Raw genomic sequence first — 18,697 nt, forward strand, 5'->3', positions numbered from 1 at the left:
ACTCCTTTGAACAGTGATCTAAAAAGGTCACTACATTTGTTAACAAGAAAATAATAAATAAACACAAAATATGGCGCTTTTTTTAACAGTATCTAAAGTTACTCAGTCTAATACAATGATTTTTCATCAATGAAGCTCCTGGCAAAAACTATTTAGTGTCTCAGCTTATGCTTTACTGAGTGAGAGTATGTAGATACTATTATATTGAGTATGTAGATACTATTATATTGAGTATGTAGATACTATTATATTGAGTATGTAGATACTATTATATTGAGTATGTAGATATTGCAAGAGCCACTCTGTCACATTCAAGTTTCTGTGACAGTGAGTGACTGTTTGAAAATATTGCAAGAGCTACTAATTCACATGAGAGTTTCTGTGACATTGAGTGACCATTTAAAAATATGGCAAGGGCCACTGTGTCACATACAAGTTTCTATGACAGTGAGTGGTGGTTTTAAAAAATTGCATCTGTGGCATTGAGTAACAGTTTAAAAATATGGCAAGAGCAACTGTGCCACATTCAAGTTTCTGTGACAGTGAGTGACTGTTTGAAAATATTGCAAGAGCTACTAATTCACATGAGAGTTTCTGTGACATTGAGAGACCATTTAAAAATATGGCAAGGGCCACTGTGTCACATACAAGTTTCTGTGACAGTGAGTGACTGATTTTTTGAAAATATGCAACAGCCACTGTGTGACATAAGAATTTCTTTGACATTGAGTGAACAAATTTGTATCTGGAAATCAAAATTTAACATTCTTTGAAAATATCAATGGTTTCCAGTAGACCATATACAAAACTGGAATAAACCTTTATGTCTTGTCATGAAAAACTGACACATATTACAACACCTTATAAGTGTAAAACATGTGCATTGATTAGGGTGCCTTACAAGCGTCAGCTGTAGGAAATTTCCCTTAAGCTCAGCAGTAGAGCATCGGGCTGGAGAGCCAAGGGTCGCAGGTTCGAGTGTTGTCGCTGGGGCTCGAACCCGATACCCTTGGCTCTCCAGTCCCAGCGACAACACTATCTTTATCACTATTCCTCTTCCTACTACATAAGGTAATAGTTAAATGATAATAGTCATAAATGTTTGCATAGTAATTCAAATAGATTGCATATTACATGTATGATGATTTTAAGTTAAAAAACTGATATGGAATGTTAACGATCCTTTCATAAAACAGAATATTATGCCATATAGGTCTTCGATCAAGATATGTGTTCCTGAGTTAATTCTTTAAATACGAATATCATAGACTTGCCTTCTTGACATGGTAAAGGTTTTATATGTCTCCAGTGTATGACAATGAAACATAGGCACAAACTAACTCAGCTGAGTGAGTTACACAAAAACTATGGCTACAGAAACTGTGCTTGTCTACATTATAAATAAATTGTCTCCCATTATGTAAATTTATAACGAATATAAAAAAGGATTCCCTTTGTGAGCTGAATGGCTATTGTATTTAAATATTACATTAGTTGGTTGAATTTAAAATCAAAACTAACAAAAGGAAGTTTTGAAATTTAACTAATGAGTTAAATAAGATAAATAACCATTAACCAATCATCATGAGTTGAGTAGCCCTTTTCTACCATAACATTGATATCATGTTGAGAAAAGATTATTCTAAACATGATAACTGTTTTGGACCCCTAAAAGAGTCTGTTACGATGGTACAATGGCAGTACATGCCACATGTAATAATGTAAGGCACAGTGAAGCAGCAAGGTGATAAATTTGTCTGTACAAACAATATAGTCCCAAAACCATTAAGTTATGTTTGACAACTGATTAACAAACAACAAAGTGTTTACACCCTGGGCTACTGACCCAGTAAAACACTGTCAACAGCCCTTTTTAGCATGACTGTATCACAAACAAAATCTGCAATTTTTTCACTGCAAACTACATCAGGCACTATGTTAGTCTACCAAGAGTTAAGTCCCCTGGCATCACATACAAAATTACAAAATTACAATGAATGGAACATACATTAAAACATATAAGAGAGGTAATTGGTTATAATTAGAATTAAGCCTAGACAGTCATTGATAGCTCTGCTTTGTTAACATGTGCTGCAAAAATCTAAAAATACTGTAAGCACTCCAAGGGTCACACACATTTCTAAATCTAAATACATGCACTACTATTTGCCTCTTTGGAATCTTTGTACAACTGGTGGAGAGGCAGACTAGTTCCTATCTGTACATAGCAAGTAGTGAATGTCTCAATCACAACTGATTTTGTGTCATATTGTCATTGCCAAAGGAATACAATATTGAAAGCTTGCATTACCCCCCCCCCCCCCCAAAAAAATACCCTCAAACAATGTATCTTCAACACAATGAAGGTGGTCTATAACATGTCAAGTTAATATTGTACTTGTATTTAATATCTAAAATGATGCTTCTCAATTACAGCCTTTTGCTGAGGTTGATACCTGGATTTATCAACCTGAGAAAAGATATATTGACCGAGAACGCAGTCCGAGGTCAATATTTCTTTTTTCTGGCCGATAAATCCAGGTATTGCCCGAAGTTAAAGTCAATATCGTTTTTTTTATCGGTGGAAACGTGATACACTCCTGGCCAATCACTTGTTGGGAATAATATGAAAAAATAAGTAAAAAATTTAACACTCTTTATATACAAATATAAGCTACTTTCTAGTACAAAAAAACATAATGTGCATATCAACATGTGGCAACATTGCAAGACTGACTGGTCTCATTGTGAAGCTTTTTTAATGAGTGAGTGATTTGCATTGTTTACCTGTACAATGATGTGATGACATTGTAAAACACATTTTATTGCTTGACAATGACAAAGAGACTATGCAAGTTGGCCTTGAATGTTGTGACACGTTTATACATTGTTTCTGTATAAAGTACACAATTTCATGTATGTATATGACAATTCCTATGATATGTTTAAAAAAGTAAGATAAAATAGCACAGCATCTGTTTAAAATGTAGATTTCTAATATTATTTTCAATATCACCCTGAGAAGCTAATTCTAAATGGGTTCTGTACAGTATAATACTTGAGTATGTGGATTATAAATCATGTCATCACAAAGATAGCTATTATTGTAAAGAAAAACCCAGGGGTCTGAATAACTCACTTGGTCTCCCATTATATCAAATAAGGTACATATTTAGAAAAAAAAATTAAAAAAAAATATAATTACTTAATGAGACCAGACAAAAAAATTGTAAGTAAACTCTGTTTAATATTAACCCCAATTTCTTTATTAGGCCTCACATACTATGGTGGTCACTTTAAGGCCCCTAGCCTCTAACCCAATGTTCCTTTAACACAAGAATAACTTGAATCCTGAAATCTCTTCATATTAATTCCTATAGGAGCCTACCCTCTGCCCATATGAGGCCAAGTCCTTTATTTACACAATGCTGTGTCCCTTTGACCCAAGGAGACCATAGCCATTCTTTATAAATCTTTATACCAACTAGAGTAAAAATCCCTTTAACACATCCTCTAAATCCAACGGTTACACTCTCAATATTAACATCTTCTCTACACTGTAAATATACCTTGACAAATTGAAGGCTCACCTTACCAATGATACATGTAGACTAGGTTGATCCTTTCATGTACTGGGGTACATCAAAAGAGTTGCAGTGAAATTGACCAGCATTGGAACCAGGTGTCGGTTCTCTAAAATATTGTAAGGACAGGTATTAACCTAGTAATTGGTCAGTTCTTTAGACCTGAAACATGACATGACATATTGAGAGCAGAATCCCTGGATTTTGAAGATGCCTATACCTGCACTGAAGGAGTAGTCGTTTACAGATTTACCCCTATTCCCCTATTGGGCTTTGCTCCTTGTGTCCCCAGAGGTTCAAACCCTTTGTTGAAATGAATGCTTAAATTTGAAGTAAATTTTGCCCAAATCCATTCATCCAATCTTGACTAGAAGACTTGTTATATTAGACAAGATTGCAACACACTGCCAGTATCCGGCACCGCTTAAGAATGGACCCAATTCATGAAGACATCCAAAAATTTATGATATAACTCACTCTACCGACCCAAGATGTACCAGCATACCGATTTTGATGGTCACAGGTGAAATAAAGTGGGATATATGCTCTGGGCAATACCTCGGAAGGACCGAAGGACAACACTACCATATACACCATCTGTGTTGCAATGGGAATAAGAAAAAGTTAACAGATGGACGACAGCTGCCACATCTTTGGGCAGGTAAGTCAATAAAAACAAGAAATAATATCATCTCTGACACACAATGTAAAACATATGAGCATCTAGTTGTTAACTGTAAAGCAAAAATTCTTATGAGAACAGAACTAGTCCATTGCCCATCATGTCCCTAAGACTGATGTGATTTGGAGGGATTTTTTCCCTTAACATATGCTATATAATAGAAGTTTGAAAATAGAATTGTCATAGACATTCCATAGAAAATACCATAGATACAAAAACCATGGTATATATGTCCAATGGTAGCATGGACAAATCCAATAAAAAACTGCAGTAGCTGCAACTGTGTGATATGCTTCTTCCATGGGAAGGACTTGTCAGGGAATGTGGCACTAAGACCATAGTACAGGTAGAGGACAATGTGTACAAAACAGTTGATGGCAAGGTAGAAGGCTATACATGGCCAGGGATACAGGTTGTATGATACATCACTCAGCAGCAACATAGAACAGTGGTGGTACACATGCAGGAAGCTGATCTGTCGCCTACGGTGACGAAGCATCATGAAGACAGTGTCTAGTAGCTCCACGAGTTTGGTTATCCAATAAATCCTAAAGAATGGTATCATCAACTCAGATGGGCCTTTCTGGAATGTTGACTCACTCTGAGACAGGCCATAGAGTAAACCTAGCATGGCATACAGGCTGGCAGCACTACAGGCAAAGTTGTGGATAATCAGAATCTTGAAAAGAAAAAAGGAAATAAAAAGATATGATAAAATATAAGGTAAGGGTAACCCAATAAACTGCAATTTGCTCTTCAGGATCACCACCTTATTATAGTTTTGTTGACTTTTGCGCTAATTTATATATTTCATATGCCTTTTTTATAAATGATCTCCCTTTATCAGCCTGTATTGTTTCTTTATATAATTTTTAAAATTACATCATATCAATACTTTACTATATTAACAGACTAAGCATTTTTGAAAGGGTGTTTGAGCCTCTTCACTGTTAATCCTACCTTCTATTTCAGACGGCTAAAGAACTATTAGGTATTTTTAGTCTGTTAAAATAGCAAAGTATTGATATGATGGAATTTTGAGAATTATATTAAAAACAAAATCAGACTGATAAAGGGAGATGATTTATAAAAACAGAGTGTTTGCCATAATAATGTAAATTGAACATGGGTTATTGTTTGCTGAACATTTTATTTTGAGAAATCCTTGTGTCAAACTTCAATGTAGAGTTGAAGAGAGGCCCATTAGGCTTCATAATATTGCTCACCTGCTTTTTTTGTTATGTGACCTGATCCCTCTACCTGAAGGCTATTATATGACATCAGCATACCAGTACTTTAGCCCCTAATTATTCACGTTTCATTGTGAGTACTTACTGGTCTCATTTGGAGAGGGGAGGTAACTCTTTGGTAGATGGGAGACAGCACAATCATGGCAAGGTATGCACAGAACAATGGGAAAGACCATAGTGAGCACGTTGTCTCCAGGAACTTTTGAATACTTTCAGTTGTGTATGCCATTTTTAGCTTAACTGAAAGCAAAAAGAAGAATAAATTAGCACAAATTAAAATATTCCAATATTCCAAGCAACATGTTCAATTGTTCATTGTTGTTAAAATAGAAGGTATTCAATGTGTTTTAAACAAATTCTTCATGTGGTTGCTATAGAGTATTGTCTGTAAAGGTGCGCTCAATCATCTGCAAACTTGTATAAATAACTACTAATCAAGAATTAACTTGGCAAAACATTATCCTTAAAATCTTATCAGTCCAGTCCAATTTTATATCTTAAATACTGGCAAATAAATCAACTAAATCATGATGGGAACAAAAGGCTCATATAACCTGTATCTCTTGTGTGTGTGTGTGTTTTTTTAATTGACCTCTTTGACTCTAAGAGTTCGAAGGTCAGGGATTCAAATCCCAGGATGGCAATACATTTTTCCTCTCCTGTTACATTGTTACATTGAACATCCCAGGCTTTCTAGTTGGACACTTTAGTTATGAGCTAAAGGAAATTCTCCATATCTGAAGATAGAAAGGCAACTTTGACACCTATATATACAATGCACAACCTTTACACTTCTCCCTTGCCTGAATAAAAATCTCTAAGGCCACAATTATTTATAAAATGGATATGTTTTCCCTTAATATGATTTTTTAATAAAAAAAAATGTAATATTATAAAGCCCACCTGACTGTCTTAAAACTAATAGATCTTGAAAAAATCAAATTGGCTGCTCCTGAAATTCAGTCCGGATACCGGAACCAGTACACTGTATAAGGAAGCATCAAAATAATTAACACAGGGGACACCATAATTATTGCTGGCTTTTGGAGAGACAATTTTTATTTGTTACCCAACATGCTTATGTCAAATAAAAGAACTGATTAACAAGAAAGAGTGTGATAAGTATTGACCGAGTATTAAATCCTCAATCCCGGGCTTTCTTATCAGATGCAGCATGAATTAAAGGGACAATTTAGCTTTTAATATAATCATGCCACAATATCTTTCATGATAATGTATGGTAGTTTGATACTCCTTATGAACAATTCATGTTGAGAAATTGACAAAAGTCAATGTTTTCCTGGCATTTGTAATCAATAATGAAGAAATCCTAAATAGCTAGTACAGCCATTCATTTAGGGGCAACTGTCAGTGAACTTCTAACTAACTGATTATGAGCAAACGTCTTTTATTTTTGGTAAACAAAAATGTCTTTGCAGCTGAGGCAAAAAGGTGATCAAATTCACAGTTTAGTCACTTAACTTGTTTGGAACACAAGTACTGGCATTTATTCTGAATCAATAGCATCTTCCAAACAACATCTCAAGGATTGTTATAAATGTGATTTAGTTTACCTGCTGATCAATGTTTCGAAAGTCCCAACGGAACCCTTGGAAATAAGCATTCCATGACTTTAATGGGCTATCCTAAGATAAGGCAAAACACATAAATTATAGATATCAACTTCATGCTTGCCAACCCTCTCTATTTAGGAGGGAGACTCCTGGTTTGGACCCTTAAATTTAGTAATTTCAACAAGAGAATTTGCTAAACTGTTACTATCTTCTAGGATCTAATGACTTAATCGGAAAGAATAACTCAAAATATGTCACTTAAGGGGTTATTTTATCTCTAGGGGTGTATACACACACGCTAATGTTTTAATTTTGAGCATGCATAATCATAAAAAAGTTGGCAAGTAAGCAACTTTGTAATTACCTATGTATGTGAAATTGTTTTGTTGTGTATGCCTTTTCCTGAATAAATATTATTATAAGATACATATTTTCTTCTTGCGATGTATATTGCACATTATGCCACAAATTCAAAGTGTGCAGATGTTTTACATCAGGTACTGTGGCTTTACATCTTTAATAAACAACAGACAAATTATCATTTGTTTAGAACTCTTTCGTGAAGGAGATGTATAACAGTTAGACATCATGTCTACTTAAATACCATACAGATACCGCTGACAAAGCGTTCAAAAACGATTTCCTTATTGACTTCACTCAGAGTGTGTGTGCGCACGCGTGTATGTGTGTGTGCATGCATGTGTGATTCTACATGCCATGTAACTGACGAGTTAAAGGTTGTTGTGTTGTATTAACAGAAAATGCATACACCTTCACCTACAAACAAATACAGACCATTGTTATTTTTAAATGATTTTAAACAAATCGGCTACTAATGTACATCCATACCTATCCGTCCCCGCCTTCAGGAAGTGTTGTCTGCTTATTAACCGACGCGCACCTTTGCGTGGGGATACTGCATTGCTAAATAATTTGTAGAGTACGGTTTTGTAGTTTTAACCATAACCATGATTGAATTTATTAATATTTGATATAAAACTAATAAATACTTTATACTTTAAATAAGAGATATTTCAGGATTGTATCATTTGATAATAGATTCGTCAGCCTTTTCCACAAAATAATGATCCCTCTTTTAACCTGGCAATTTGTTACTGCTAAATTGAAAGTATATATTTTTTGTGAAAACAGCTGTTGTAAGTTAAAACAAATAAGTCGATTTTTTTTATTTATATTTTCCCATGGTATCTTTTACCCTATGTTATAATAATGTTATTAATATAAGTTTTTTTCTGTCTTGCCAGATCCGGATTATTGAATGATGTTTGTTATATTTACCCGGAAATGCCACGTCCGTAAGTGAGCGCAGGCGTACGAGCCGGAAGACACGACAGACGTCTGCGATGGAGTACTTCCGAAAATACCTTGGGGGACCACAAGAAGGTGGTCAACCCACTGGAGCAGAAACGGTAGGTACTATTTATCACATGTGTAGTGTCAAATAGCAAGAAAAGTCTGTACTTGCTAGGTACCCTACCATGGTTATAAGGATGTGCATTTTAAGGCCGGCCGGTAACCCCCCACCCACTCCGTTTCAACAACCTGCAACACTTCTGTAAGTGTAATGACACTGTACAATACTGTATTTATTTTTTTGTTTGCTGTCCGATTGGTATGTACACGTCGAATTACAGTGAAGAATGTATATGACAGGACTGGTAAATAAAAATAAACTCATCCTCTTGTGTTTCCAAACTATTGATCTGATAATTATTGCTCTGTAGATGCATACAGTAGCCCCAAGTATCTTCTGGCCCTGACACCAGACTTAGACATTTTGACAGGTAGATGTCTGGTGTAGGGCCGGAGTGCACTACTATAAGAAAACGTGGAATTCTCCCACACCAGATCTGTCAAAATGTCCAAGGCTGGTTTCAGAGCCAGATGAGTTGTGAGCCGATGACAGCACCTCAGAGAAAGGAATTAGCTAAATTTATATAGATACAGTAACTGACCAGGAATAGGCGACCAATCAGAATTTTTGAGCCTGCGATTGTGGTCAGTTTAGCGGACTACTACCTCACATATAGATCAGGAACATCGTCTGTATTCTGCAGATGCATGCAAGATTTTGGTGCATTCACTTGTTACCTCTCGGTTGGATTATGGTAACGCCCTGCTCTGTGGTATATCTGACAAACTAACTAGTCGTCTGCAGAGGGTCCAGAATACTGCAGCACGGCTAGTTACTCGTACTCGAAAGAGAGAGCACATCACACCTGCGCTTTATTCGTTGCACTGGTTACCTGTACGATACAGGTCGCAGTACAAAATTCTGGTATACACATACAAGGCACTGAATGGAACAGCTCCTCAGTACNTGTTAAATGTATGAAAGTGATTGCAATCCTTTGTTGTTTGTTTTCACAATTATAACCATACTATTATCCATATGTTGTAAAGCGCCTTAGAGTAATTTTACAAATTATATAGGGCGCTATATAAATGTTGTATATTATTATTATTATTATTATTATATAGCAACAAATAGGTTATTTGTTTATCCAAAACCATAACAGCATATCTGATTATATTTCCATTGGTCATGTGATGAGGAATTACAACACTGTGAATTCCTCGCACATCGTAGTTTTCTAGTTATATTTCTTTTGCTCGCTGCTTCTCTGGAATGAACAAGGCCTGACTGAGTGAAGGAGATGGCAATACTACTTTGTAAGCCTGATCATCTTCCTTGCTGTGTAACTTTTGTTTTGTTAGTTAAAACAAAATAGTTATTACCCTTTTTGTTAGGAAATACAATTCATTATTTCCCCTGGATTAACCCTAATGTAGATTTCATATACAATTTGAGGGGTTACCGGTAATTGTCATACTGTTGCAGGTCTGTTCCTGCTAATTTTCTTTTTCTACCAAATGCAATCAGCATGGTGTTTCTTCATATTATTTTCACATCAGTCACTGTCTAAAATATTTTGATAACTCTTTTCAACTCTCTTTAAATTCAAACATTGAAATGAATGTTAAAATGAATATGTTACACACTTATACCTTTTAGGTTGAGAGACTTGTAGACAGAGTTCAGTCTTCCACATTACTAGATGACCGCAGAGATGCTGTACGAGCTCTCAAAGCCATGTCCAAGGTAACAATTTGTCTCCTATATATTTAGGTTAATCAAATATTTGGAATAGACTGTTGTTAATTCAGCTTTATAATGTTAATGACTATAGATTTTCAGATTAGTTTGACAATTATTCTTAAGAATCATAAAGCGATAATGGGATTTTTTATTAAATTATTTATTTATTTTTTTCTCTCAGAAATTCAGACTGGAGGTTGGTACACAGGGAATGGATATCCTAGCAAAGACTTTAGAAGCAGACAGGTACAATTTACATAAATGCATATAAGTTGAGGTTTCTGTTGTCTTTTTTAGTAAATTCAAGATGATTTTATTACAACAGAGCACACAATATTGACAAAATGTGAATGAAAATATTTCCATTATGAATGTGTTACATTCTCTCATAAAGATTTTGCATTGTATTCAAGGGAGATAATAATAATTGATTTTGTTATTCACACAAAAGTGTCAAAAAATCCCCAAACAGAACAAATAAAAAAATCTTTTTGTTGCATTCCTTTAAGAGTTGTGCACATTTTTGAATGTTTTATTATTATTATTTTTGCTCACTTAACACTTAGTCTGTAAATAATAAAACCAGTACTTGTGGATTAATTTTCAGATTGTAAGGTCCAGTACAATTGCTTATAAATCAGCAAATCACACTTTACCTGGGATCTTCTGATAAACTGCCTATACTATAGAAACATCTTTAGTTTTATGAAATTTGGATCACAGATGATTCCTGTCCATTAATATTTAGACAAAGACAAAGATAGGACAAGTACATTGATAGATAATAAACATAATAAATACATGGTGCCTAAACTACAACTGTACATACACATTTTCCTCAGTGAATAACTACAACAGTACATACACATTTTCCTCAGTGAATAACTACAACTGAACATACACATTTTCCTCAGTGAATAAGTACAACTGTACATACACATTTTCCTCGGTTAATAACTACAACTGTACATACACATTTTCCTCAGTGAATAACTACAACTGTACATACACATTTTCCTCAGTGAATTGAGAGTTCCTTAGTTTTACATCACTTAATTTTTAAGTAAACTCTGACACTAAGTAATTCTCATCTTACTCACTGTCAATGTATTTTTGTTGCATATCTTTATTGAGAATGTTTTTTTTCTGCTTGAACATTGATCTACTAATTTTATTGTATTGACTTCAGAGGTGATGCAGAAATCACAGGCTATGCACTTGATGCCCTTTGCAATATCTTGTCCAACGAACCATTGGATGATGGTAAGTAATACTTAGATGCAAAGATATAATAATAGTAATACTAGCCCAACTTGTTAGTGAGATCTTGATTATTTAAAAATAATTGGTAATTTGATGTGCTGGTTAGTGCATGGGGCCGCGGTGGTCAAGCGGTTAAGGTGGTTGACATTCTGCTACCACTAGTCCGCCACCACTGGTCGTGGATAAGAGGCCTATGTGGGGCAGTCGCCAGGTACTGGCTGTAGGTCAGTGTTTTTTCTACGGGAACTCCAGCTTTCTTCCACCACCAAAACCTGGCACGTCTTTAAATGACCCTGGCTGTTAATAGGACGTAAACCACAAACAAACTAGTGCAGGTTCTACTCCTCATATCAGGCAAATTGTGTCAGGCCTCTTAAAATTGTTATAAGATAATTTTATTACTCTTGTTTATTCATGATTTAAGCTTGATAAGTTAATTATCAGCATCAGATTCATGTATGTAAGTGAACTGAAAATACAGAGAAGTTGACACCAGTTTCAAGGCAACAACTTTAAAATATTAAACTAATCAAAAATAGTTTCAAATTTTAATGAAAATGCATACATGTCGTTCCACAAAAGTTGTAATCACTTGTGTGATCAAGCATAAATTTTGAGAAAATTTGTATTTTATTGAAATGTTTTATTGTACTAGATCTTGTTTGCTATTTAAGTTATATTTCTTTCAGATGACGAAGAAATACAAGAAAATGTTCCAGATGACCTAGGAAACCAATTTACAGAAATATTTATAAAGAAAACTGACAATGTTCCAGCACTACTGTCACTATTGGAGGTACAGATTCGTGTTGACAAATATAAAAGTAGAACTAATCTCTCTGAATGTTTGGTACTGTAGAGGTGGTCAAGTGCTCCTGCATGTAATAAGGCAAGCTGAAAGTACAAGACACATTGGTTGCTACCTTAGTCCCACATTTACATCAGGTTTCAGGGGTTGTGTTATTTACAATTTCTGAAGGAATAATATGACACCAATGAATGATGATATTTATAGATAAATGACACACAATTCTGACCCACCTACTCACACAGATTAACATCTAAATTATAACACTACCAGGCCTGACATCCTTTAGAGGGGTCAATCAGAGATTTCCCCAATTGAAAATTTCTTTGAGTGTTGATCATGCTGGGGACTTTTTTGTGACATTTTCTTGCAAAAAATACATGTGGCGCCAAATCATCCAAACAGCAGTAATCATATTTACACTAGTATTGGTAAATAACTGATGTATAAGTAGTCTATTCATAATGAATTTCAGTGTTTTAAGTTAAAGTCACAAGAACTGTGTTAAGGTATAGTGCTTTAAATTCGCAGGGTCAATATTTCGCGGTTTCGACAGTACATGTACGCGGGGTTTAGTTTTGCTGAGTACCCGAGTCCCATATGTCGTGCAAAGTATGTTGGGTGTCATGATCTGCCTAGTTGTCCGGTGATACTCTGATTTGAGTTCATTTAAGCTTGCATTACAGCGTTGAGTTTTAAGTATTTTCAACATGTGATAAGGTCCATAAAAGTGGTTAACATTTTTGATAATTTCGCTGGTGTTTAGAATTAGCGGATTTTAGTCAAACAGTAAATCTAGCGAAATCAAAAACCCCGCGATATATAATCGCTATATAGTATTCATAATAAACATACTTTATTCAATAAAATAAGCAGGAAATTGTACACCCCTGCACATACAAGGTACAGAAAATGCAAACACAGGATTGGACGTGGCAGGAGATTGGCATTGTTTCTGTACATGTACTACACAAGTACATAGATTATCTAGTTATACATCCAAGATGCAGAGCAGTCTGCAGAAACTGATACTTTTCAGCTTTTCTTATGTGCTTGAGACATCAAAAGATGATCACAGTCAACCAGATTTTCTATGAAGCTCCTTTTATTCTTGGTTCCTTGGAATCAATTGAAATCTGATGGTTAAAGCATACTCATCCGGAACAGTCAATCATCTTTCAATCTAATTTGCTATGAAGCATCCAGGAGACCAGAGAACAGATGTTATATATAAGTAAGGGTGTTGTTGTTCTGGGTACTGAGCATCCTTGATACTCCAGGGGTTATGCTCACTTTCACTATTTGCACCCCCAGAATAGGTCCTAGCAAAATTGAAGACACACGGCTAGCTATTTGATTGGTCTGACTCTCAGGTGAAAAAACCCTGACCAATCACTAGGCTAATACATGTATGACCTTTGAAGATTACCAAGGAGCGACACCCGACTTCAAAGCAAGTCAATTTTACCGTTACGTGACCGACAGAATCTTTTCATGTACATCAAAGAATCAAACTAGTCTTCTTGTCTCATCCACAAGGTGGTGCACACTGAACCGTCAATTTTGTCATGACATATTCTAGGGGTGCACAAAGCGAAGTTGAGCATTACCCCTGGAGTATTGAGGATGGGTACGGAGAGGCAGAGGTCAAAATGGGGAGATATTTGCAATTACTTTTAATGAATGACACAGCCCCTTTGCCTCTTCTTTAATGTGTAAAATTCAGGTCTGCAAAAACTATTAAACAGTTGTACTTTTAATTTAATTTGTGGCATTTCTTTCCCACAGGAATATGATTTCCACATCCGTTGGCCAACTGTACGACTACTTACCATTCTTTTGACGAACAAAGGCAAAGACCTACAAGATATTATCCTAGTCAGTCCTATGGGTGTGTCCAAACTCATGGACCTGTTATCAGACAGCAGAGAAATCATCCGCAATGATGTAAGTTTGGTGTTTGCCTATAAAGTTTATTCAGTTCGACGTTTGCTTTACATATATCATTGTGAAAATTTTGAAAGGAAAAGCTAAACCAAAAAGTATAATGTGAATATTTATTGCAATTTTAATGCATGTTCTTTAATACTCTTTTACATCATTGTAATACATTTGTATAACATGATTTAATGTGACGATGTACACCTGCAAACAAGCAAAAAAGTCAATACTGCAGTAAGAACAACTGATGCAGTGATAAAATAAAGAGGTGTTGAATCCCTGTGATGTTAATTAAATATAATGTTATTTGATTCTATATGTTGAACCCGGACATTTACTTTTAATTTGTAGGCTCTTCTTCTGCTAATTCAGCTCACCAAGAACAATGCAAACCTGCAAAAGATTGTTGCTTTTGAAAATGCGTTTGAGAGATTGTTTGATGTCATTACAGAGGAAGGTGACAGTGATGGAGGTATGCTCACAGTCAGACAGCTAAAATTGCTTTTATTCCCCACAGCATGATTTGTTGGGTATTTTGCATTGGGCACTGTATCTCAGGTGTGCTTATTTCTGACATTACTGGTTAAAGACCAGTACATGAAAACTATTTGTTTGGAAGCATCACAAAGTGTTGATAATTAAATATATACAAATAAAGGGGCAGTCCCTTCATGAGTGCTGAATGCAAAGAAAAGTGAAAACTTAAAAATGTCCATGCCTATAACCATACACCAGCATGCCTATAACCATACACCAACATGCCTATAACCATACACCAACATGCCTATAACCATACACCAACATGCCTATAACCATACACCAACATACCTATAACCATACACCAACTTGCTGGGCATAAAAAGACATACACAATCATGCTATAGGGTCTGGCCATGCACCAGTTGCTTGGCATAAAGAGATGAATCCACGTATGCTTTTAAGAATGCAGGGTCCCCACTAGCATCTAGGGACTTATCCCAGGGTCTGGTCCTGCTCCTTGATATTTATTCTAAATATTACTTTTTATCATGGGAATATTTATTAGTTTAAATAAGATTATACTGGTAGTTATAAGCAAAATCTTCAACCTTTTTGAAAATACTTGGAAGATGTCTTTGCAATATATTGTCTTTTGTCAATGCCACAGCAATATTTATTGCTTCCATTTCACATTTGAATTTTCGATGACAGCACAGTGTCAGGGACTGTACACCAAACTCCATCCATTCATTGATATGTGCTTGTCCATGCGGTAAGTTATGAACCATTGATTGTAATACAATGTATATTCTGAATACATTATATGGTACATGTATAGGACTTCTATAAATAATTGTGCGTTTCCTTGATTACATACATTTTCTTAAAATGTCTTTTGTGCCCTGGTGAGTTGATTTGCAGAAACATACTATTTTGTCGCCTTGGTTACAGGTATCGTAGTAGAGGATTGCCTACTTTTGCTGTTAAATCTACTAAAAAACAATGCATCAAACCAGAATTTCTTCCGAGAGAGCAGTTTTATACAGAGGTTATCACCTTTCTTCAATTTGAAGTCTGATCAGCAAGCATCACAGCCGGGTTGGTCAGCACAGAAAGTCACCAATATACATAAAATGTTACAGGTGAGTACCATGCAAAGTCAACTACATTTAAAAAATGTTACAAGTTGCCAGTATACAAAAGAATCCACAGGTCAGTATAATACTCACCTGTATACAAAAGAATCCACAGGTCAGTATAATACAAACTCAACAGTATACAAAAGAATCCACAGGTCAGTATAATACAATCTCAACAGTATACAAAAGAATCCACAGGTCAGTATAATACTCACCTGCATACACAACAGGTCACAGGATAGTACATATACCACACAAAATTGCAAACATACACAAGGTATTACAGGTCAGGGCCATATATAAAGCAACAGGTCACAAGTATTGGCCATTCATAGTTAATAACATACATTTAGTGTTAAAAGTTAGTGTAAAGCATCAAGTACATGTTTTATACTAGCTGATTGGTCAGGATATTAGATAATAATATTTTGCTTTTGATTAAAAAACATTTGCACCAGTAACATTGGTTACTAGTGACTGAGCTAATGCTCTATCCTTGACATCTGTGTTTGTGTTGGTTTGGCATCCAACCTGAACACTTTTTGAACTCCAAAAGTGTGTTTTTCCATACCCTTCTGTTAAGCATCTTCATTCATTTTGTGTATAAATGTGATATAATGACAGCTTAATTTTGAAATTTGCTTTAATATTTCTGAATTCCTTCATGTCTTTTCCTTTACTGTTTTTTATGCACCAAATCTTACTTTAAAGTTTTTGAGGTGAGTTTTGCAAATGCTTCTTACTTAAATGCTAAAATACTATTATTATGCTTTGATTTCGAGGCATATCATTTTGATGCTACTTTATGTAACATATATATTATTAGCTCAACTGCGCGAAGGGCAAGTGAGCTTATGTCATGGTGAGGCGTCCGTCGTCTGTTCATCCGTCAACTTTTCCTTTAAACAACTTCTTCTGAAGAACGAACTGGCATAGAGCCATGATATTTGACTGAAAGCTTCGTTGGTAGTAGCTCAACTAAGTTTGAGAGCAAAAATGACCTTGACCTTCTTTCAAGGTCACAGGGGTCAAATGTGTCAACAATTCAAATGACTTCTTCTGAAGGACTGAAAGATATAGAATCTTCAAATTTGGCTGGTGGCTTCCTGGGATAGAGCCCAACAAAGATTGAGAATGAAAATGACCTTGACCTACTTTCAAGGTCACAGGTCTCAAATATGTCAAAAACATCAAACGACTTCTTCTGAATAATCGAAAGGCAAAAAATGATGACCTCAATCTACTTTAAAGGTCACAGAGGTCAACAACATTTCAAAGGATTTGTTCTGAAGAACCAAAAGGAATGGATTCATAAGATTTGGCTGGTAGCTTCTTGGGATAGAGCTAACAAAGTTTGACAAGGAAAATGACATTGACCTACTTACAAGGTCACAGGGGAAAATATGTCAAAAAACTTCTGAAGAAGAACCAAAAAGCATAGAATCTTATGATAATACTTGGCTGGTAGTTTTAACAGATGGAGCCGACAAAGTTCGCGAGGGAAATATTTGTAGTGCAATATAATATTTAATGAGAATATTTTGCTATGACTGCTTAAATATTCAGGTGTGCAATACAGGCCATCTGGGCCTCTTGTTTCAAAATGTTTAGGAAATAACTTCTTGAAATTCAAATGAAAGCATTTTGTTATGGATGCTGCTGGTTAGCTCCAAATTGCCCTTGCATTCACTTTTTTAAATTGGAGTTGTGTTTGAACAAGTTCGAATAATTTCATAAATTTTATTATTTTTTGTAGTTGGTTCGCACGCTAGTGTCTCCTAATAGTCCACAACAGCAGATGTCAGCATGTCAAAGATCCATGTTTCAGTGTGGTAAGAGACAGTGTATTGTTACATTTAAATGAAATGTGTGATGTTTGGATATCATTTAATACACCTGTAGAAGTAAGTGTATTATTGTTTGTCATGTAAAACGTTTAAGATACCTGTTTCTTTACATATTTGTTATACAGTTAGTGTATCTTTAAAACTTTTTTTGCAAAATGGCTTCTAGGTAGCCATCTTTAATTTTGACAGTCAAAGTTTGTTTTTGCTATTTCTCAGTAGTAAAGAGATCTTTCTAAAAATTTCATAAATAGTATTTGCACATAAAAAAAGTTGTCAGACAGTACTCACTAAATAACATGGAACTGGACCTAAGTTCAGGATTTCAGATTTGGTTTTACACATGAAATTTGACAAACATCAAGTTTATTTTACACCAAAAAGATTACTACTGGTATGCTTTTGAGATACAATTCAAGTGAGGAAATCAAGTGACAAGGAGGATCACATGCAACTATTACATTAATTACTAGGTAACATCCAAGTATTCCCTCAAACATATATCCCACGTTAGTATTTCATTAAATAAATGAAGCATGTAAACACAATATCGTGCCAGTTTTTTTTTTTTACAGTACATATATATACAATTATGGTAAAAAGAATTGAAGAATGGTCAACAACAACCTCACTTTGTAAGTGCAAGGTCAACACAGCAGGAGGAAGTTTTGATCAAAAGTTGCCAAAAGATGTATTTATTGTTGACATGGTTATCAGTCCAACAGATAAGAATATATCTAATCAATATCTTCCAAAGGTTTACTAACACCAGAACAATAATTGATAAATGAAAAACTAGATAAAAAATGTGTTTTGCTGTTACAGGCTTGGTACAGCAGTTATGTACCATACTGATGGCTAGTGGAGTGCCCGCTGATGTCCTCACAGAGGTAAATACCGGTCATAGTCATGTAGTTCTAGATATCAATGGGCTGTTACTGGTCATAATCATGTAGTTCTAGATATCAATGGGCTGTTACTGGTCATAGTCATGTAGTTCTAGATATTAAT

At 35.1% G+C, this 18,697-nt stretch overlaps 2 protein-coding genes across 2 annotated transcripts in view; one reads left to right on the plus strand and one right to left on the minus strand.

Annotated features, from left to right (window-relative positions):
• Window positions 1-2,320: 2,320 nt before the first annotated feature.
• Window positions 2,321-7,985, minus strand: LOC110453659 (elongation of very long chain fatty acids protein 5-like). Its single transcript, XM_021502701.1, has 3 exons — window positions 7,940-7,985; window positions 5,602-5,756; window positions 2,321-4,945 (listed from the first exon to the last, which is right to left on the minus strand). The coding sequence occupies exons 2-3, from the start codon at window positions 5,743-5,745 to the stop codon at window positions 4,373-4,375; spliced, it is 717 nt and encodes a 238-aa protein (XP_021358376.1). The 5' UTR covers window positions 5,746-5,756; window positions 7,940-7,985; the 3' UTR covers window positions 2,321-4,372.
• A 426-nt stretch (window positions 7,986-8,411) lies between these two features.
• Window positions 8,412-18,697, plus strand: part of LOC110453669 (general vesicular transport factor p115-like) — a 29,416-nt gene continuing 19,130 nt past the window's right edge. The window contains 10 exon segments of the mRNA XM_021502725.1: window positions 8,412-8,520; window positions 10,128-10,214; window positions 10,393-10,457; window positions 11,401-11,474; window positions 12,164-12,270; window positions 14,071-14,229; window positions 14,575-14,695; window positions 15,655-15,845; window positions 17,599-17,674; window positions 18,512-18,627. Coding sequence (XP_021358400.1) covers window positions 8,455-8,520; window positions 10,128-10,214; window positions 10,393-10,457; window positions 11,401-11,474; window positions 12,164-12,270; window positions 14,071-14,229; window positions 14,575-14,695; window positions 15,655-15,845; window positions 17,599-17,674; window positions 18,512-18,627 — 1,062 coding nt within the window. The 5' untranslated portion in view covers window positions 8,412-8,454.

The sequence above is a fragment of the Mizuhopecten yessoensis genome, unplaced genomic scaffold (genome assembly GCF_002113885.1).
Source record: "Mizuhopecten yessoensis strain PY_sf001 unplaced genomic scaffold, ASM211388v2 scaffold7479, whole genome shotgun sequence".
NCBI classification, from domain to species: Eukaryota; Metazoa; Mollusca; class Bivalvia; order Pectinida; family Pectinidae; genus Mizuhopecten; species Mizuhopecten yessoensis.